Genomic DNA, 18,283 nt, shown 5'->3' with positions numbered 1-18,283 from the left:
GGTGAGTGGAGCGGGTGAGTGGAGAAGCAAAAGAACGAGGAGGCTGAGTGGAGGCAGAATAAAAGTCACATGAAGAAGGGTTTAGTTGGGGGAGTGGTCTATATCCTCATGCGAAATCGCCAAGGGGAATACAGATCTGATGACTTATTCCATTGATGTATTTTCCACTGCAGTGAGATGAAATCTTAAAATGGCCTTGACAAAAAGAAAATTAAAAAAGCATTGGCAAAGCCAACAGTTTTAGCTTTGATACAGGGAGCTGCTTCAGTGTTGCAAGTCTCTTTCCAGGTCCTGGGAATCGTGACTTGAGAAGTGGCCTATATGATGATAGTCAGCAATGGTAAACTATATATAGCAGTTGTCGACAATGGTTGACCATGAGTTGGAAATTATGAGGGATTATTGACTATAACTGGAAATGATCAGCGATGATCTACTATGGTTGGAGATTAGGAATGCTAGAGTGCATGTTGTGACAAATCCAGGTAATTTGTCCCTTATCCCCAAGGTAGGCCCCTGCTGTGAGGCTAGGGAGGTGAGCCCTCTCCGCAACACCCTTCCTAGGGGTTGAGGCAAGTGGGACCTCACCGTGGAAGACTCCCCTTTGGGTACAAGGACTACCGTTCCTGTGAGGAACCCCCTAAACTATTCCGCTTAATGGCATGTATGGGACTATCAGAAATCGAGAACTGTATGAAATCCAGAGATTTGCCTGAAGACAAAGCCACAATATGTCATCACGAACAGGAAAGAGAATCTTTCTCTTTAAGAAGAAACCTCCATTTAACTGAGATGCGTAGACTGGAAGAGGAGGAGCGCTGAGGAGAGGCAAAGCCCCCTGACAGCGTGACCACTGAGAGAAATGGAGCTAAGGAGAGCCACAGAGCCACCGGCTTTCAGTAGTGGTCTGAATGCGAGAGCAAAATGCGTGAGGCCAAGCCTTCACAGGCACTGGAGAGGTGAGTAGACGAGAATCCAAGTCCTGGGAGTGGCAGGACCACCACAGCTTTCTGATGGGTGGTGCATCCATCCAACGATGCTGAAACCATCACGCTGAGCGAACAGCGAGGTGTCTGGTTACCCACAGCCATACCTAGTCGCAGAGACTGAAGAGCTGGACGCTGGGGTAGTTCAAAAGAGCAAACCTGAGGCAAAAAGGAGAACCCGAGTGAGTGCCAGTCTTGCAGACGTTTCCCTGCTCACCCAGAGAGAACGTAAGAACCAAAAGGCCACCAGGGAATTGTTATACAACAGGAACAACACATTCCAGTAAAACTGACAAAATATGGAATAGAAACGTAATGAACTGGAATTGTAACAATGTGAGAAAGAGAATAACAAATAAACCAATAAGAGAGACCATTAAGCCTTTAACACAAATACCCTGGGAAGAGGGGAGAATATCTCATAAAGAAGTGCAAAGTAGAGAATATTACAAAGAGAATCCTATGAGTGAAAAGTGATGGCCAGTAGAGAAAACGCTAAGTAAATCGCCTCAGGAGAGGGAGGAAATAAATTGCCAAGAAATCCTATCCCAGCAGAGAAAATATATGTCAGAGGAATCCAAAAGGCATAGCAGCCTGGATCAAAGGATAAGACAGAGGGCAGTAGTGGATCAATTGAACATTATCCAGAGAAAAGAGAATAACCCAGAAACCTTCTGAAGGAGTTACAAGAACTGGTACAGAAGGTGACAAGAAACGATTTAAAACTATCCTACTAAAACAGCTTCGGAGTGAAGAAGAAACTCTTTGAGAAGAGCCAGTCAGGAGAAGGGAGTCATTCTACTGGCTTCATTTAGTTGATTAGAATGGAGGTTGGATCAGGTAGAATTTGTTTTTGGACAGCTGACGATTTTTATTTGGAGACGTTTTGACGACTGATGAGCTTCTTAGTTATTTATATAGGTAGGGAAACCCCTCATAGCAATACATTTAAGTTTCATTATTTATAAAGTGCCTTAGGCACGGAGGCAAATGGGTGCTAAAATAGATATGATGAAGCAGTGAAGAAAGCAGAAAAAACTAAATAAAAAAAGCACTACAAAGGATACAAGACAAAACAAATCAATTAACAAACTAAAAACATAAGAAAGAAAGTATTAAAACTGAGGCAGAACAGCTAAACGTAATAAAAACAGACAAGCATAAGAGTTCAGGGGCTGGAGGCAGAAATTTGTTATTTAAGTAAAATAAAAGGTTTTCAGTGCTTTCTTAACGGACGCAAGAGAAGTCTCTAATCGCATATGAGAGGGGAGACCGTGCTACACGTGAGGAACAAGAACATTGAAGGAACATCTGCCAGCTCTCTCAAGCTTAACACATGGCACTACTAACAGGTTGCTACGACTAAATCTGAGCACCTGTGTATAATGCTTCAGGCATAGTCTGCTTAAAGTAAGCTGGGCTCTAACAAAGCATTGATTTATAGCCAATAGTTACCAGCCTAAATTGTAGGCGCTTCCTTACTGGCAACCAATGTAATGCCCTTCTGACAGCCGTAACATCTCTGAGCTTTAAGCCAGCCATTATCCTGACTGCATTGTTTTACACTAATTGAGATTTAGGCAGGTTACTCAGAGAGGAGCCTGCCAGAAGACTGCTGCATTAGTCTATTCTTGCTCCTACAATCACACCTGCAAGAATGCAACAGTTACTTTCTGAAATAAATGGTCGAATCCGACTAAGCAGTCTTAAATAGCAGGCTGAAGACTAGTCACAAAATGTGCTTGTTTTTTCATAGACAAAGTTGAGTCCAAGTAAGCACCAAGAGTTTTCACCTTCCGGAGCACCACTTTATGAATCCTGCAATATTAAAATGTTTGTAGAGTGAGGGAAAGTTTGTCCAACCACAAGCAACAACTCAGTTTTGGCCTCATTCAGTGCAAGCCCATCCATGAATGAGATTAAAAATCAATTTAATCCTTGCAGAATCAGCCACCTAATCATCTCTCATTTGTAAAAGAATTTGAGTGTTGTCAGCGTAATTAGTGTGTAAAATACCTTCCTGATCCAACATCTCAAATAGGGATTTTATAAAAATATTAACAAGAGTGTGAGATAATCAAGCACCCTGTGGGACTCCACACAAGAGCTCGGAAGGCATGGCTGCTACATCATTTCTTAAACACTCGCTGATCTGCCAGATAAAAAAGATAAAACCCCTCCGACCGCTAGTCTGGATAAAAAAGTCTCAGATTGAGCTCTGTTAAATAAGATATTAAAATCCACAAGATCAAAAACTGCAGAGAGATCTAGCCGCAGAAGCAAGGGCACATGACTCTTATCCCTGTTAAGAGACACAGTTGCTTTTAGGTCTAGCAGGGCAGATTCAGTACCATGGTACTCTCTGAGCCCAGATTGTCTAGATCCGAGAAGGGTATACTCCTCCACATGTGCCTGAATTTGTAACTATGCTATCCAATCTAAAATGTTCAATACAAACGGCACATTGGTAATAAGATGGTAATTTGTTGCTACACTTGGGTCTGAAGAGGCTTTTTTTTAACAAAGGGGTTATGCAAGCTTGCTTAATGGACACAGGAACGGTTGTGGCTTGAAACGATGCATCAGCAAGTTCCACAATTGCCGGGCAAGACTTGGTGCACATGATTTTATAACCTTGGAGGAACAGGGATACCCAGGACAACTAGTCGTTTAAGAGTCTGCGGCATGTCCAGAATGTCTGATTATGTAACTTCCTTGAACTCTGTACTGTTGATCTAGTAAAAGAGTGCAAGACACTTGGTATAGTCGTCAGTACCTCCTTAGCCGCAATATCCTTCTTAAGATTTGAATCCTTGTCAAAAAGGGCCTGTTGTACCCTAACGCACCAATCCTGATCTGTACCTCAGGCATAATATTGGATTCCTCTAAGTTTAAATAGGCAAAGATAGGCATTATTCAATAATTTAATAAATAAGCAGTGGAAATGTCAACACTGTGTCCGCGTCCTCCTTCTGGCCCGCCACAATGTCCATGGCCTGACACAAATATTTGTACAAAAATACAAATACCACCACATTCTTGACCCTAAAATGACTGCTAACCAAGACAAGGCAATGTAGCCAAAAAACACCCAGGAACTAGATCTGCCTACGATAGACCGACTCTCTATTGGCTTACATGTAGCAGAAACTAAAAACAGATGAATGGACTTGGAACCCTGCATGGAACTAGTGAGCAGCATATCAAGCAGGTCCGCAGGTCACGTTGGAGGGAGGATAGCTCAGGGCACCGTGTTTGCCTCGGAAGCAAGACGTCACTGAGCACCACAAGCTCGATCCCCGGGTCCACGCTTAGAGACCTCTGGGTATTAAGCACGTTATAAATAACCTATCATATCATATGCCTGGCTGTGTGTGGGACACACAGCAAGGAGTACCAAGAAGTGCTTCAGGTCAGGACTGAGCTACTGTTGCAAGTCCATGTGACAGTACAGGGTGTTTACTGTGAGGAATGAGTTGCGAGCTAACATACATGGCCTAAGCTGGTTGGCACATAAGTACCATTTAAGACCTAGTCGGATGCACATTACTTAGGCAAGTGGAGTGATCCTCCCTGTTGCATTTGTTCAAAGGGGCCTTGTATTTGCAATGCTCATGGTGCAGTGGCCCTGTCGGGCTAGCTTGCGTTGCTGCGTGTGCAGTACCTTCCCAATGTATATGGTAAAGTCGGTCTTGCAAGTGTTTAGATTGTATCTGTTCTATTATTTGTAAATAAGTGAGATGTCCCAAGGCCTGGGCTGTAACTTTTGGGGAGAGTGTGAAGGTGGTGCATTCACTGCTACTATTGTGGTTTAATTGACAAGTTGCTAAATACAGTGCTTCTTTTTTCCATTCTAGTGGGACAAGTCAAACAATTAAGACAGATTCTCCACGTGAGTGGGACCAGTTCCATATCCCACGCGTCCTTACCAGGCATTCGAGAAGACCCCGTACACTATGGTCTCCTTCTCATGGACGATGAAGGAGAGGTCTTGAAGGCGACTGTAGAACTGCCCTTTCTCTGGATTGCTGCACTCCAGCTTGGCCTTCAGGAAGGTGGACCACGTCGAAGAATCCTGGCCTCCCTCTCCACCTCCATCCTCCTGGGGAGAAAAGCCCAACTGGTATTAATTCAGACAAGTGGTCAAAGTGTATGAAAAGAAGTAGTGGAACAATGTTCCCTGCTGGCCCTGCCCCGCAACCCACAAACCCCATCGCTATGCCCCCTCCCACGTGCAATCCAAACCCCCAAACAAACACACCTGCTGTTTAAGGGAATGTTCAGTCCAGTGCACTGAAGTGCAAGCATCAACTTCTTCCTACACTTTTATTTTAAACCTAAACCATTCCAGAATGTTTTTTTAAAAAAATAAAAGTATAGGAACAGTAATACGAAGAGAAGCACTGCTCCCAACCGCCCCACCCACTTCAACCACTGATTCAGACAAAATGGCTATCAATGACGGTAGTCAGAACGTCAGTCACTGTGTGGATTATGTATATGGGAACATTCGGAAATTGGTAATCTCAGGGCAAAAACATCTTTTGTGACAGAGATAGAGGAACTCTTGGACTTCTATCCCTGGATTGTGGAGTCTCCACACATTTTGAGATAACATAGGCAGAAGGGGCTGTTGAGCCTTGCCCCAAATTCATGATGAATGATGTAATAGAGATGGAAGCTACTTGCCCATTGATCCATCCCTTCTAGTATATAATGTGACTGGTCAAGGGTTGGAGAAAGATTTGCCCTCTGGATGATGTGTACTACAGCTCCCATGAGCTCTAGCCAGAGCAGTCAATGCTAAGGGACCATGGGAGTTGGAGTTCTCAAAATATGGGGAGCATGAGGTTGCAGACCCCTGTGAAAGGGAGACAGAAAGGATTCATGGTCCAATCACTTTACCAAGCCTCATGGCTTAAGGCAAAGGTGAATGGTGTCCATTTCAACATTTTAACAAACACATTTACTGGCTCGCAATGCCCACTTCTGGTGGGTATACATGAAATAAAACAGTGGCCCTCTAGTTTCCAGGTATCTGTAGTGCAAAGAAGCCCTCCCGGATACAATCAATTTTTCCAGAAACGAGAGTGCCACCAAGACAGAATCATTTCAAACACTGCCATGGGCTGTGCAGTAAAACCGAAGCGGTGGGCTCCTGGTGCTTTGCTGGAATACAAGACGCAAGTCAATTATTCTTTGGTAGAATTGGCGGACGCTGCTCTGCTAAAATGGGCAGTAGCCGGACCATATGGACTCAGCAAATGCATTTTCCAAAAGACATTTTCAAATCCTTTATTGGCTTTGTTAAGTCGATAAAATATTTCTTCTTTCCTGAATTGTACAGTGTATGAAACTATTTTATGGGTGAGGATTTATTTTGCCTGATTCACAAAGCCTAAAACTGGAGCAAATTAAGGGAGGCCCTTGCACATCTCGGATTTGCCACTGATACCTAAATCAGAAAGCCAAAAACTGAAGCAAATGCAGAGAGTCTTGCAGCACCCCAGGATCATCATGTGCAAATGTGATTCACAAAGATCTGCTTACAGGCATCTCTAGATTTGTACCAGTTTAATGCTTTACTAATCAGGTATAAGGCAGCAGGTGATGACCTGAGAGGCTCTTTGTCACGATTCACTCCTCCCTTCGCTCTCTTTCCTGCCACTTGGGGACTTCATTTGGGGTTTATTTCCTATTGGGCATTACTTCTAAACCTTATGAGACATGCTGTGGTGATTTGAGAGCGTTAAATCCTTAGTTTCCATGTCACCTCCTTTCCAGATCCATTCCAGGTTTTTGCCAGCCAGTATGCTACTTTAATCAAATGACTATGCTTCCCAGAATGCCTGGCTCACTGCTTCATCTCCACCCTTGCAGGACAAGGTTGGGTGGAGGATAAGCAGCACCTGTGGCTAGCAGGTGCTAGCAAGCAGTACACTTGAGGCCTGTGCTCGCTAGCCAGCTTTAAAAGCCTCAGATTGCTTCAGTCCAGCGCTGGGCATTAATGCAGTGTTTTTGTTTGTGACTGGTCCCTTGTTCCTGGTTCGTAGCTTAGTGTCTAGTTGCTTGTTTCTTATTTCTTGTTACCTTTTCCCTCGATTTTGAATTTAGTGTGTTTATTAGTATTTCTGCTTCCTGGATTCTGTTTCTGTCTTTCAGTCACAACTTCACAGTGTTTTTCTTTTTCTGTGCAGCCCAGATTGTCTGTGTTCTTTATTCCTTTGACTTTGATATGATATGGCATTTATCACACGCATGTGCACAAGTGATTATAGTTGTGACAAGACAAGTGGGGGACAAAGGCAGGACAAAACAACTATTTTACTAGGCCTTGTGTCATTCAGATTGCGCAGATCATTGCCTATTTCTGCAGTGCAACCTTGATCCTTAGACTCCCCTCATTTATAGATTTTCCAGTGTGTCCCATTTTCATTCCCTAGGTGGGCAGGGGGAGATTTTTCACTTGCAATTTCGTTTCCCCTACTTCTGTATCTTTACTTTCTCTTGGAGTCTGTTCCAGTTTTCCTTTGCACTTCTCCCTTTGTTTCCTATTGATTGTTAGGTGTGCTGTGCTGTTGTATCCAGCTCCTGTGCGAATGTCTATGTTTTCCTCACTATTCTGTAATCACTATTCCACCTTGTCTCTTGTCAGGAGTCTGATGTATTAAGTTCTCCTCCCTGTTCTGTTATAGCCTTTCTGGGACCCTGTTTGATCAACAGGGTTCGTGGGCTTCGCTGACATTTCAGGTGGTATTTCTCATCCTTGTGAGTATTGTCTTTGACTTACCTTATACAATATCATCATGGGTGTTTTCAGGGACGTCATTTAGGGGTCGCCAGAGGTCACACTTGCGACCCCTGAGGTCGCACTTGATACCTCTGTGGTCTCCCTTGTTACCCTAAAAAATAGAAAAAGCTTTTCTTTTTTCTTTTTTTTTTAAATAATTTAAAGCTCCTGGGCTGTGGCCAATGCTTTGTGGCTATTTGAACTATTTGTCTTTCTGGAATTACATAGAATAATTGCTAGACTCATCAAAGGTTTATTTCAGGCACACTTCAGGGGGCGAGTCACTGCTTTAGTCTGTTCTTAAACACCTCAAATTCACATTATAGACAAAATCCTCCAAAAAGCATTTAGAGTAGAATAGGCATCCATTTTGGACTATGGGCCTCATTACGACCCAGGTGGTAAGTTACCGCCTGGGTCGTACCTTTACCACCATGGCGTAAACTATGTTTACGCCATGGTGGTTGGCGGACTTACCGCCCCATTCCGAGGTGAGTGGGGCAGTAAGTCCCCATTAACCCATTTACCCTTCCCCATTCCCATTTTTGCCCCATAGGGCATAATGGGAGTGGGGAAGGCGTTAATTACGCCACCGTAAATTACGGTGGCGTAATTAACAACAAGGTCCCTTAGCGCCATGGATTTTAACACCTGCTAAAAGCAGGTGTTTAAACCTCCATGGCGCTAAGGGACCTCGGAATCAGGCGGTAAGGGTCGGCGCTGTTTACGCCGCCGTAAACCCCTTACCGCCTGGGTCTTAATGAGGCCCAATGTATTTTGCTTTTCGCAAGTTACAGTTATAGCATGTTTTTTTCTGCCAATACATATGGTGATCCATTCTTGTATGAAATGTTTATCACGTTACAGTAATATTGTAACCATATTTTTCATAGTGTACTTAGAAACAGTGCTATGTGATGCCACTTCCTGTTTTGTCAAGGAGTAAACAGTCATGTTCCATCGCTTCCCGTGAAGTCACTTCGGGGTGGGTTCAAGTGGAATCCCTTGCTGTCATGTCATCAGAGGTCAAGGGTCATGTAATGTCACTTTTGCTACCCATGGCATTTTGCGGAAATTACGTCCCTGATGTCAGCTCACAGCTACTTGTGTTGCTTGTCCTGTATGTGGGCTTAGCACTGACAGTACCTGTAACAGCAATTGTGGGTGAGGAGCTTGCCGTCTTTCTTTGTAATAATAAGGAGCTTCTAAGTGCTGACACCACATCCCCTTTCATATAATTGTATTCTTATCACGTTCTACTTGCCAATCCTGGGTTTTAGTTTACATGCGTCTTGGTTCCTGAGTGCATGTTTGACTCAAAGCTATTCAATGTGTGATCTTGTGCATATTTGCCTTGCCATATTCACTGCCTTTGACCCCTCATTACACTTTTGGGCTTCCCCTCATTTGCTCCAATGCCAATCTGCGTGAATCAGGTCCGCTCAGTTTTAGATGAAAAATGGGACTAGAGTGAAGATGACGCAAAGCTGGGTGGCGAGCAGTAGCACCCCTTTTCAGAACACTCATTATAAACTGAGGTTTCTTGCCTACACATCCAGGTATGTGCTTACATCCTCTATATAAAGACATTCATGAGTGCGGCTAACCGTTTAGTTGGGAAGGGCGAGTATACAAATCAATGTGCGATTTGAAAAGCGGGCAAAAATAGTTCAATTTTCTTCTCCCAAAAGTGCATGCCATAATATAATGGTCAGTGCCGCCATAGAACTCATTCAAACTACCACCTTAAAAAAATGATACACCGGACAGTACCACCTGAGTTATCACATGTCGTGCGTAATGGAAACCTTTGAGCTTGGGAAGAGATCCCTTGCGGCACCAACTTTGGAAAAGTATGTAACGAAAAGTCATGATTTACATTTGCAAATTGACACAATCTGAAAGCTCACTTAGTTGACAGAGTCTCTGTTTGTTTGTTTGTTTATTTATTTGCAATGCGCACCAGACCCAGGGTTATCAGGGTGCAGAAGATACAAGAAAAGGTTCAGCTTAGGTTACATAGTAATATACAAAGGATGGGCAAACATATGTAGGCAGTGGTAAGTACATAAAGAGGGAATACACAATACAATGTTACATTGTACGATAAACCAAGGTATGTAAAATTAAGCAAAAGAAATATGCTTTTAATAACATAAGGTCTTTATAACTCTTCATGCTGGATTTCTCAAGCTTCTAAGTGCTGTAATAATTGCTAATATTCTTGCCCAATTTAATGGTACTCAACATATCGACCACAGAAGGATGACAGACTGAGACAGCAGTGCTGAAATTCAAACCTGCAACTTTAGGTCACGCAATTATCTCAGCGAGCACTTCACTTGCTGAGCTATCTTACTGGAGTAGCATAGCACTTACACTGGCTTTTGCTTTATACTCTTTATTTAACTATTGCACATGCTATTTTCCCATCAAATGATGGGATACAGTGGAAGATAGAACTGGCTGTCAATCAGAACTGGCCGAACCCAACAGAATGTTATAACAGGTTTTGGCAATTCCAACAGTTTGGGCTTTTGTGTAGGCATGGCAAAAGCACTTGCCTAATACTTATACATAAGCCAAACCAGTTGGCTTTGCCAATGCTCGTTTTGACATGACTTTAGTAAGGGACACGCAAGGTGCTTCTTAATCAAGTGGGCAGACCTTTGGTTGACATTTTTGTTACAACAGTTTTGCAATCACAGCTCCAATTAAGTCATTAGATCTGAGAAGACTGCTTAGAAAAAACCTGGCAGGCACTTTGAGTGCAAAATTCGATGGTAAGGCTTGATTAAAGCGAGCTCAAAAAGATCCCAGGAGATGGTGTTTTGGGCAGAGAGGGGCAGGAAGTTGGTGGGAATGGCCATAGGGATTAGATTGTCCACGGACATTCAATGAGTGGGCAAATAACCAAACCACACCTGCAAGATGTGTGCCCCTTGTTAGGCAGAAACCTGTGCAGTTCCCTCTGGGACCACTGCAAAAGATTTAGAACTACAGGTGTTTGGCAGTGGTAGCAGTCTGTACCACAAAGATTCACTTGGTAGCTGTGGCTGAGCAGTCAGACTTCCCTCAAGAAGAGTTAGGCAGTATACAGAGTGTTCACAATAGGTCAAGAGCACACAATAGAACAAGTAAACACTGACCAGGGCTTGGTGCAAAAGAGATATAATTATTTATTTAAAACCAAATGTAGAAAAAAAACAGGCACTTATAGTAAGCAATTCAAAAACACGGTAACTAAAAGATATACACTCCCTTAAAAGAATATTAGACAAGTCTTAAGTAAAGCCCCACTTATTTTCAGACAGCGGTGAGCGCTTAACGTAGATGGCACTCTAATAGTTTTTTTTAAAAAGGGGAGAGAAAAGCAGAGAACAAATTGAAACAGATCCCAACACTTTTACAAGAACATAACAAGAGAGGAAGGCAAAGTAAAACCGTGAATTCAGAGTCAGTAGGCCGGATCCGCTTTAAGAGGATCAAAACAAAATGTGTCCAAGGTCACACGGTTGCAGTGCACAAAAGTCTTGTAATGGTTCAAAAAGGAGTTGGATCAGAGAAAGGGACCAGTTAGAGGGTAAAGGCGGCCAGCCCAGTCCAGAAGGTTAAGGAGTTATTACCTTGTTGCAATCTTTAGAAAGGGAGGCCTGGCGGACACGGTACCTTAAAGTGGTGAGAACGCTCCAGCGGGGGCAGTTGTTCCTGGCAGTGGATGCAAGTCGGTGCTTCATCCGGGGGAAGAGAGGATCTCGTCGTGGAGGAAGACAGGAGTCCGTTGCACTGCCAGGGAAGAAACCAGCCGCAGAGTTTCTCAGGTACAAGGAGCGGTCCGGTGATTCGCGGTTCAGTGGTGAGTGGCTATCCAGCCGCCGGGGTGCTTGGCACGGGCAGTTCGACCACAAACTGGGCTGGGGTGCGAAGAAAGAAAGGTAAACTGATTGTGCCCACCAGTCAGGGGAAGAAGCCTCTCCAGCCAGGAGATCTTCTCTGTCGTCGGGAAGTGGTGAGTCGGTTCTGCAGGGCTCCACCGGTGGTGTCGTCGTGGTAGGTCGGCTCAGCTTCTCCCTCGTCAGATAATCAGGTCCTGTGGTGACTTCTGAAGTTCCAGTCCCCAAAGCCCTGCTTTTATGCAGAAAACCCCCATTCACTCAGCCTAGCTGTCACTCAAACATGCTAAGTGGTGAGCCGGCCGGCTCACCACTTGGGCCAATCACACAAGAGTGCGACTTGAGTTACCAAGGTAACTCAGTCGAGGGTGCCTAAACCCCCTCCCACACCCCCTGTGGTACCTAGACAGAGTGGCACCACTTTTGGAGGCTTCTGTGGAGAAACCCGCCAAAAAGTGGAACAAAGGGCTCGACTTGGGTTGGAGTCACAGAAGAGAACAAACGCCATTTTAGAATCGAGTCTTGGCAAAAAATACCAACCGGAGAATTAATATTAATTAAATAAACCGGCGGTATGTTTGAGGCTATGAGAATTAAATAATTAAAGTTGGTAGCCTCGAACAATGGGAAAATCCCATAGGAAAATATTCGCGGTTGAATATAAAAAGTAGTTTCCACTGCCACCAGCCAAAACTGGATCAGGGGGGATGGAGACCTGCCCCCTCGACTAACAGACCCCGGGGCAATCGAATTGCCCTGACCAGTACGTCCACAATATGATGGTTTGTACTGGTTTCTGTTAATAATTTGGGACTAGTAAAGCCAATGGTGACTTTACATGCCCTGGGAGACAGTAGTCAGTCCCAGGGTATGGAGTCTATGGTGGGGTGTCACTATGACACCCCTGTGTTACTGCACGGAGGGTGCTGTGTAACACACATAGGAAAAACGCATGAGACCCTATGGAGTAAAGGACCCCATAGCCCATAAAACACATTACCAGTCAAAGGAATACCATAAATCATGCCCAAGAGTGGGAGGAAAAGAGTCTCACTCTTGGCAGGAGGAAAAAACAAACTCCAGAAATCCAGCAAAGCTGCTGGGGGACTCACTAGGTTAGGAAATTCAGCCTAAACAGAGAATTCTCCCTAACACCCCTCCTCAGCCATTTCTCCCTAGCTGTACTCTAATGCAATAGTTACGGCTTTTAGCTGGCGCCAAGTGCCACCTAATGGCCCAAACTAAAAATGGAAGATTGTGTGTGCCATTAAGCCAGAAGTGGTCTCTTAGGCCTATGTCTATGTGTAAAAGAAATAAACAAGACTAATATCCCAGGACGTCTATCCGACTCCCCCATAGTGATGACAGCAGACGGTCCTCATTGGTGGAGTGCATGGAAGGGTTACAGTACTCCTGCTGGGAAGCTATTGCTCTGGGAAGGAAAGCATTGCCTCTCCTGGGTAGGACGGTCTGTAACATGTTGCTACAAGAGTACCCCGCCCACCACCAGTAACAATGCAACAGAAGGTGGGTATGGAAGGAGACAGTGGGCCAGACCCACAAAGTGTTGCACCAGAGCAAATGTGGAGAGAGGTTGGTGACCTTCTTGATTAGCGCCGGCTACCTTATACCAGATTCACAAAGACTAAAACTGGAGCGAATTTGGAAATGCCTGCAGTAGGGTGACCAGATGTGAAAATAAAAAAACTGGGACAGGCCCAGCCCATTCAATCAACGCCCACGCCTCATAACCCCTCCCATGTGCGCACCCCCATGGTATCATGCATTACATTTAATATTTCCAGCACTTCTCCTATACATAAACTGCATGGTTGCAGAAATGATACACCAGAGCGCTTTGAGAAGCTTTTGCTATGCTCTTTTCTTGAACCAGTTTCTTTGGCTATAAACAAAAAGGTGGCAGGTTCGAGGATGTCAGATGTCTGGCAAAGGTGATGGTGGCAAGCTGGGAAACATTTTATTCTGTAAACAAGTAATCTGGAATTGTTGCATTTCTGTTGTGGCCACCCTCCATTTCGCAAAACCGGAATGTGGTTTTTAAATTTAAAAAAACACTCTAGGGACAGGGTGACAGAGGGCCTAATTTCAAGGAGCACATATCAGATGGTCACTAGCAAATAGGATTCAAAGCAGGATCGTTTTTTATATTAAGGGCCTGACTCTCGAAGATTTACTTAAAGCAAATAAGGCGAAGCCTGCGAGCATCTCAGATGTGCCCCACTTCTTCACACCAGGTCAAAAACTGGATCCAATGTGTATATTCATGCAGCATCTTCAAGATGCTCATGTGAAAAAGTCTTGGGAGGATAGCTTAGGGGGACAATGCACTCGCCTTGGAAACAAGACGGCACGGGAGACACTGGTTCGATCCCCAGGTCTGCGCTGAAAAACCTTGCAGTATTAAGTGCGTTATAAATAATCAATTACAATTACAAAATGAAATGGAATTCACAAGGTGTTGCTCCAGGAATCTCCATGTTTGCTCTAGTGTTTAGCCATTGAGAAGCAGGCAAAGGTAGCAGCAGGTGTTAATCAGAGATGCTCACAGGCAGAGGCGTTGCTGGGGGCGAGGGGGGCACCTCTGCTCACAGGCATCTCATTTGCTGCAGTGCACACGTTTCAAAATCAGTCCCGACATCTCTTCACTCTTCACTTGTTCTGTACAGCAAACAAGTGGATAATCACGCTACACGTGGCCAGAAATCAAACAAGTCAACAATTGTTGCAGTCACATTCCTGAGAAAAGGTCAAGAAAACACATCAGTGGCTAGGAGAGAATATAATATATGTGTCATGGAGTGCAGGCACCATCCAGACAACCCCACCACATCGTTCTGTGGGAAGGCTGCCGTTGTGGTCATCCACGAGGGGAAGTGACGTTGGGGTTAGGGAGGCCTTTCCTGTCTGTAATCCAATAAAGACAGACGCACGTAATCTCCCTCCATGTCCTGCACTTCTTTGGTGCGAGTCCATGCTCCGGTGTGCTTGTGAGAGGTCCTGTCACGGCACCACAATATGCTCACCATACTGGAACTCATTGTATAAGAAATAAATGGGCGATGTCTCAGACTTCAGAGGCTCCGTTTCTGTTCCCTGTGCACCAAATGTTTCACTGCCGGGGTTTTATGGGACCCTCGTGCCAGGAACATTTCTCCTGAGATCCGAGACTTGTGCAAGGGCACACAGGATGTTCCCTTAAAGGCCCTCCTGGAAATAGGACAAATATTTGCCAGAAACACAAACGTACCCCATTTCATCAGGAAGTATACAAAATCAAAAAAGACTTGTTTTCTATTGCAATGAAGTACAATAATTGATACTACTACTACTTCTCCTAATATTAACCCTATTATCTAAAAAGCTGAGTCACTCTTCCTCTCTTTTTGTGAGCATAAAGTAAACATATCAGAGGTTTGAACACCATGAAAGTGTTGTTGCTCAGGTCCTTGTCTCTAATGCATTTTCGTTAGAGGAAAGCACCTCAGAAGTTTTGTCACCTGACCTCTGGCATGTGAGGTGGCTTTTTTACCTCATTCAAGTGTTTTTGTAGTCTTTCCCCGAATTAACTTTCATTAGGAGGTAATGTCCTCACTTTCATTAGAGGCAAAGTCCTCATCAAAGCCACCAGCATGATGTGAAAAGTGACAGCTCAACAAGCTCCAAGTCATTCGGAACAATGCACTTCGCTCTCCACTAGACCTGGGTAAGTAGGACCATATCTCCAATGTTAGACGAGCGGCTCACTGGCTTCCTGTCAAAAAAGTATTAAATTCAAAGTTCTATCAATCATTCATGGTTGTTGTCACGTCGCGATTTTGCAAGACATTGGAACCCTTCCACATTGTTATGTAGGACGGCTCACGTTTGGGCCAGAGCTTGAGGCAAGTGTTGTCGGGCTAGGGAGGGGGGCATGGTGAGAAACGAATATGACAGGGATTAAATGGTTAATCTAGAATGGTGTGGAAATAGAATTAGACGTGTTCCACTGGCCGTCCTGTGTCCTGCGTGTTATTCCCGCAGTCGTCTTACCTAGCCTCATGAGAGTGAGACCGGCGAACAGCAAGAGCTCAAGCTTACACTGGCGACGAGGAGCCAGATCTGATCCACATGCTCCTGCACGCGCCACAGCACATGGAGCCGTTGATAGTGCAAACCACGCACACATGGCCTGGGCTGACAGGCCCGGAGCACTGCCAGCAGCACATCATGTCACCGGAGGATGCCGTCAGGCATTTAATATGCGCATCAGCCCACCTCCAGAAACCCCTCCTACCTCATCCAGAGATTCAACAGACACCATGCTTCCAGGCCTCTGCGCCCCAAACACAGCCACTGCCTTGACGTACCAAGATCCAATAGAGCTAGAGCCGGTGGTTCCAGCTTCACAGTTTCGGCTGCCAAACTCTGGAATACCTTACCATTCCCATACCTGCTGACCCCTCCTACCATGAATTCAGAAAGAAGCTCAAAACCCACCTTTTCAACTGACTCTGAATTTGACTGTTTGACCTTTTGCATGTTTGTAACTATTTTGACCAGTCTGCATGTCTGTAACTAGCGCCTAACCGCCCACAGGCTTTGCGCACTGCTATGAATGCAAAATATATAAATAAATTAAATAAATGAGTATAGAGAGGGGAACACAGGCATAGCTGCGCGGTTGTGCATCCATTCACATATGCCATCTCCCCCACTCTTGGCACTTCACAGCATTACTGCCCGTCAGGCATGAGCCGATGATACAACTGATACATATTGATAGTAAAACACATTTTAAAAATCATAGCAATTAAAATATATTTCAACAAGCTCTGGTGGTCCTCGTTCAGTAATGGCAGATATTCTAGCAAGCTTGTGATTTAAATTCAGATCTTAAATAAGCCTTCCAATCCCAGGAAAACTATATTGATACATGCAAGGAAGATCCCATATTAGACTGCTCCTCTCAATCCTGTGGCAGTATAAAGGAATCGTGTCAAATGGCGTCAACCTTTCATATAATTGTTGGCAAGATTATCTCCATACGTGTCAATGCATGTACTAAATTTTTCAAGCCAGTGGTATACCCACTATAAATAGACAAACATACATCAGATCAGCACACCTCCAGGTTCTAGCCAACCTCACTGGAGTAGAAGGTATGAATGTACGAATGCAATCAACATACTGAGCAAGGGCGAGAAAACGCCAAAGGACTTGCCCACGTACCTTACAGAGGTGAGCCACTCGGGAGACCGTGACGTCAGTCTCCACGTTCTTCTCTGGGTTGTCTTCTCGGAAGAAAATGTAGATTTTGTCCTTGTAGCTCTCCTCCTGCTCCATAAGTTTGATTTTCACATAATATGGGTCTAAAACAAGAAGAGGTCAGGGAGGTTCAGACACTACAGAGGAGAAGAAATGTCAGGTCAGCAGGGTCTAATGACGAGCTGTCTGATGCTTTGGAAGCAGAATGACTGAGCGAAGGCATGGCCCTTTCACCCAGGGAAGTGTAAGGCTTGAGCGAAGGTATGGCTCTTTCACCCAGGGAAGTGTAAGTAAGGCTTGAGCGAAGGTATGGCCCTTTCACCGGGGTCTACCAACTAGCTGTCTGCTTTTTTGGAGGTAGAATGGTTCAGTGAAAGCATGGCCCTTTCACCCGGGTCTATTGACTAGCAGACTGATGTTTTGGAAGTGGAATGACTGAGCGAAGGCATGGTTCTTTCACCGGGGTCTACCGACTAGCTGTCTGATGTTTTGGAGGTGGAATGGTTGAGTGAAAGCATGGCCTTTTTACCAGGGTATATTGACGAGTTGTCTGAGGTTTTGGAAGTGGAGTGGCTGAGCGAAAGCATGGCTCTCTCCCCCAGGTATATTGACTAGCTGTCTAAGGTTTTGGAAGTGGAATGGCTGAGCGAAAGCATGGCTCTCTCACCCCATAGACTATAGGATATCTGCTATGGTTCCAGGCCTGGTAGGACATTCCATACAGAAATCTAAATTTCACTAGAAGCGGTAACCGCTTTCTGCCTCCCCATTGACTACCCCGTCATTTACCCCATTGTACCCCCCCCCCAGCTCACTTTTCAAAAGGTTGTCCTTTGTGTATAGATGCGGCTCTTTTCCTTTTATCCTACGGAAGCGAGGAATCTTCCCATTTTTCCAAAACTTAGACATTGTAGAGTAGATGTCATCCCCTAGGGGCAGAAAGGAGACAGACTTAGGCGGCTCGACTTGAACAATTCATATCTCAATTCCATACAAGCATTAGAAGCAAGCACGGCTCTTCAGGTCACTCACAGAGGCACAATAGAGGCAAGGGTCATTATGCAAACCCCCTAACCACCCTTTAAGACACAACAAGTGCATGTGTTGTCATTTTACATCCTGAAACCATCTTCCGCTGTTCAGAGAGACACAAGGGAGGCAAGGAACACCACGCAAGCGCCCGTCACCCTTCGTAGGGGCATGACAAAGGCAAGAGTGTTGTTCAGGTCCCTCAAAGATCCACTGGAGTCAAGGACTTCCATGTCACACCTGCCAGTTTCCTAAATTTAAGGCACTCCAGCCAGACTGCCGCCATTGTTCACAGTGGCTCATCAAAGGGAAGAACTTAG

The 18,283-nt window shown here is 44.8% G+C and overlaps 1 protein-coding gene across 1 annotated transcript in view; it reads right to left on the bottom strand.

Moving 5' to 3' along the window:
- The window catches only part of SEMA7A (semaphorin 7A (JohnMiltonHagen blood group)), a 266,576-nt gene that overhangs the window by 46,325 nt on the left and 201,968 nt on the right, over positions 1-18,283 (bottom strand). Inside the window, exons 6-8 of the mRNA XM_069624587.1 lie at positions 17,750-17,863; positions 16,899-17,038; positions 4,916-5,088 (exon numbers count right to left, since the gene is read on the bottom strand). Of these exons, the coding sequence (XP_069480688.1) occupies positions 4,916-5,088; positions 16,899-17,038; positions 17,750-17,863 (427 nt within the window). The remainder of the gene's footprint in view (positions 1-4,915; positions 5,089-16,898; positions 17,039-17,749; positions 17,864-18,283) is intronic.

This window comes from Ambystoma mexicanum, chromosome 11 (genome assembly GCF_040938575.1).
Source record: "Ambystoma mexicanum isolate Mex_15411 chromosome 11, UKY_AmexF1_1, whole genome shotgun sequence".
NCBI classification, from domain to species: Eukaryota; Metazoa; Chordata; class Amphibia; order Caudata; family Ambystomatidae; genus Ambystoma; species Ambystoma mexicanum.
The sequence above is the reverse complement of the archived record's forward strand: the minus strand, read 5'-3'. Positions and strand labels throughout refer to the sequence as shown.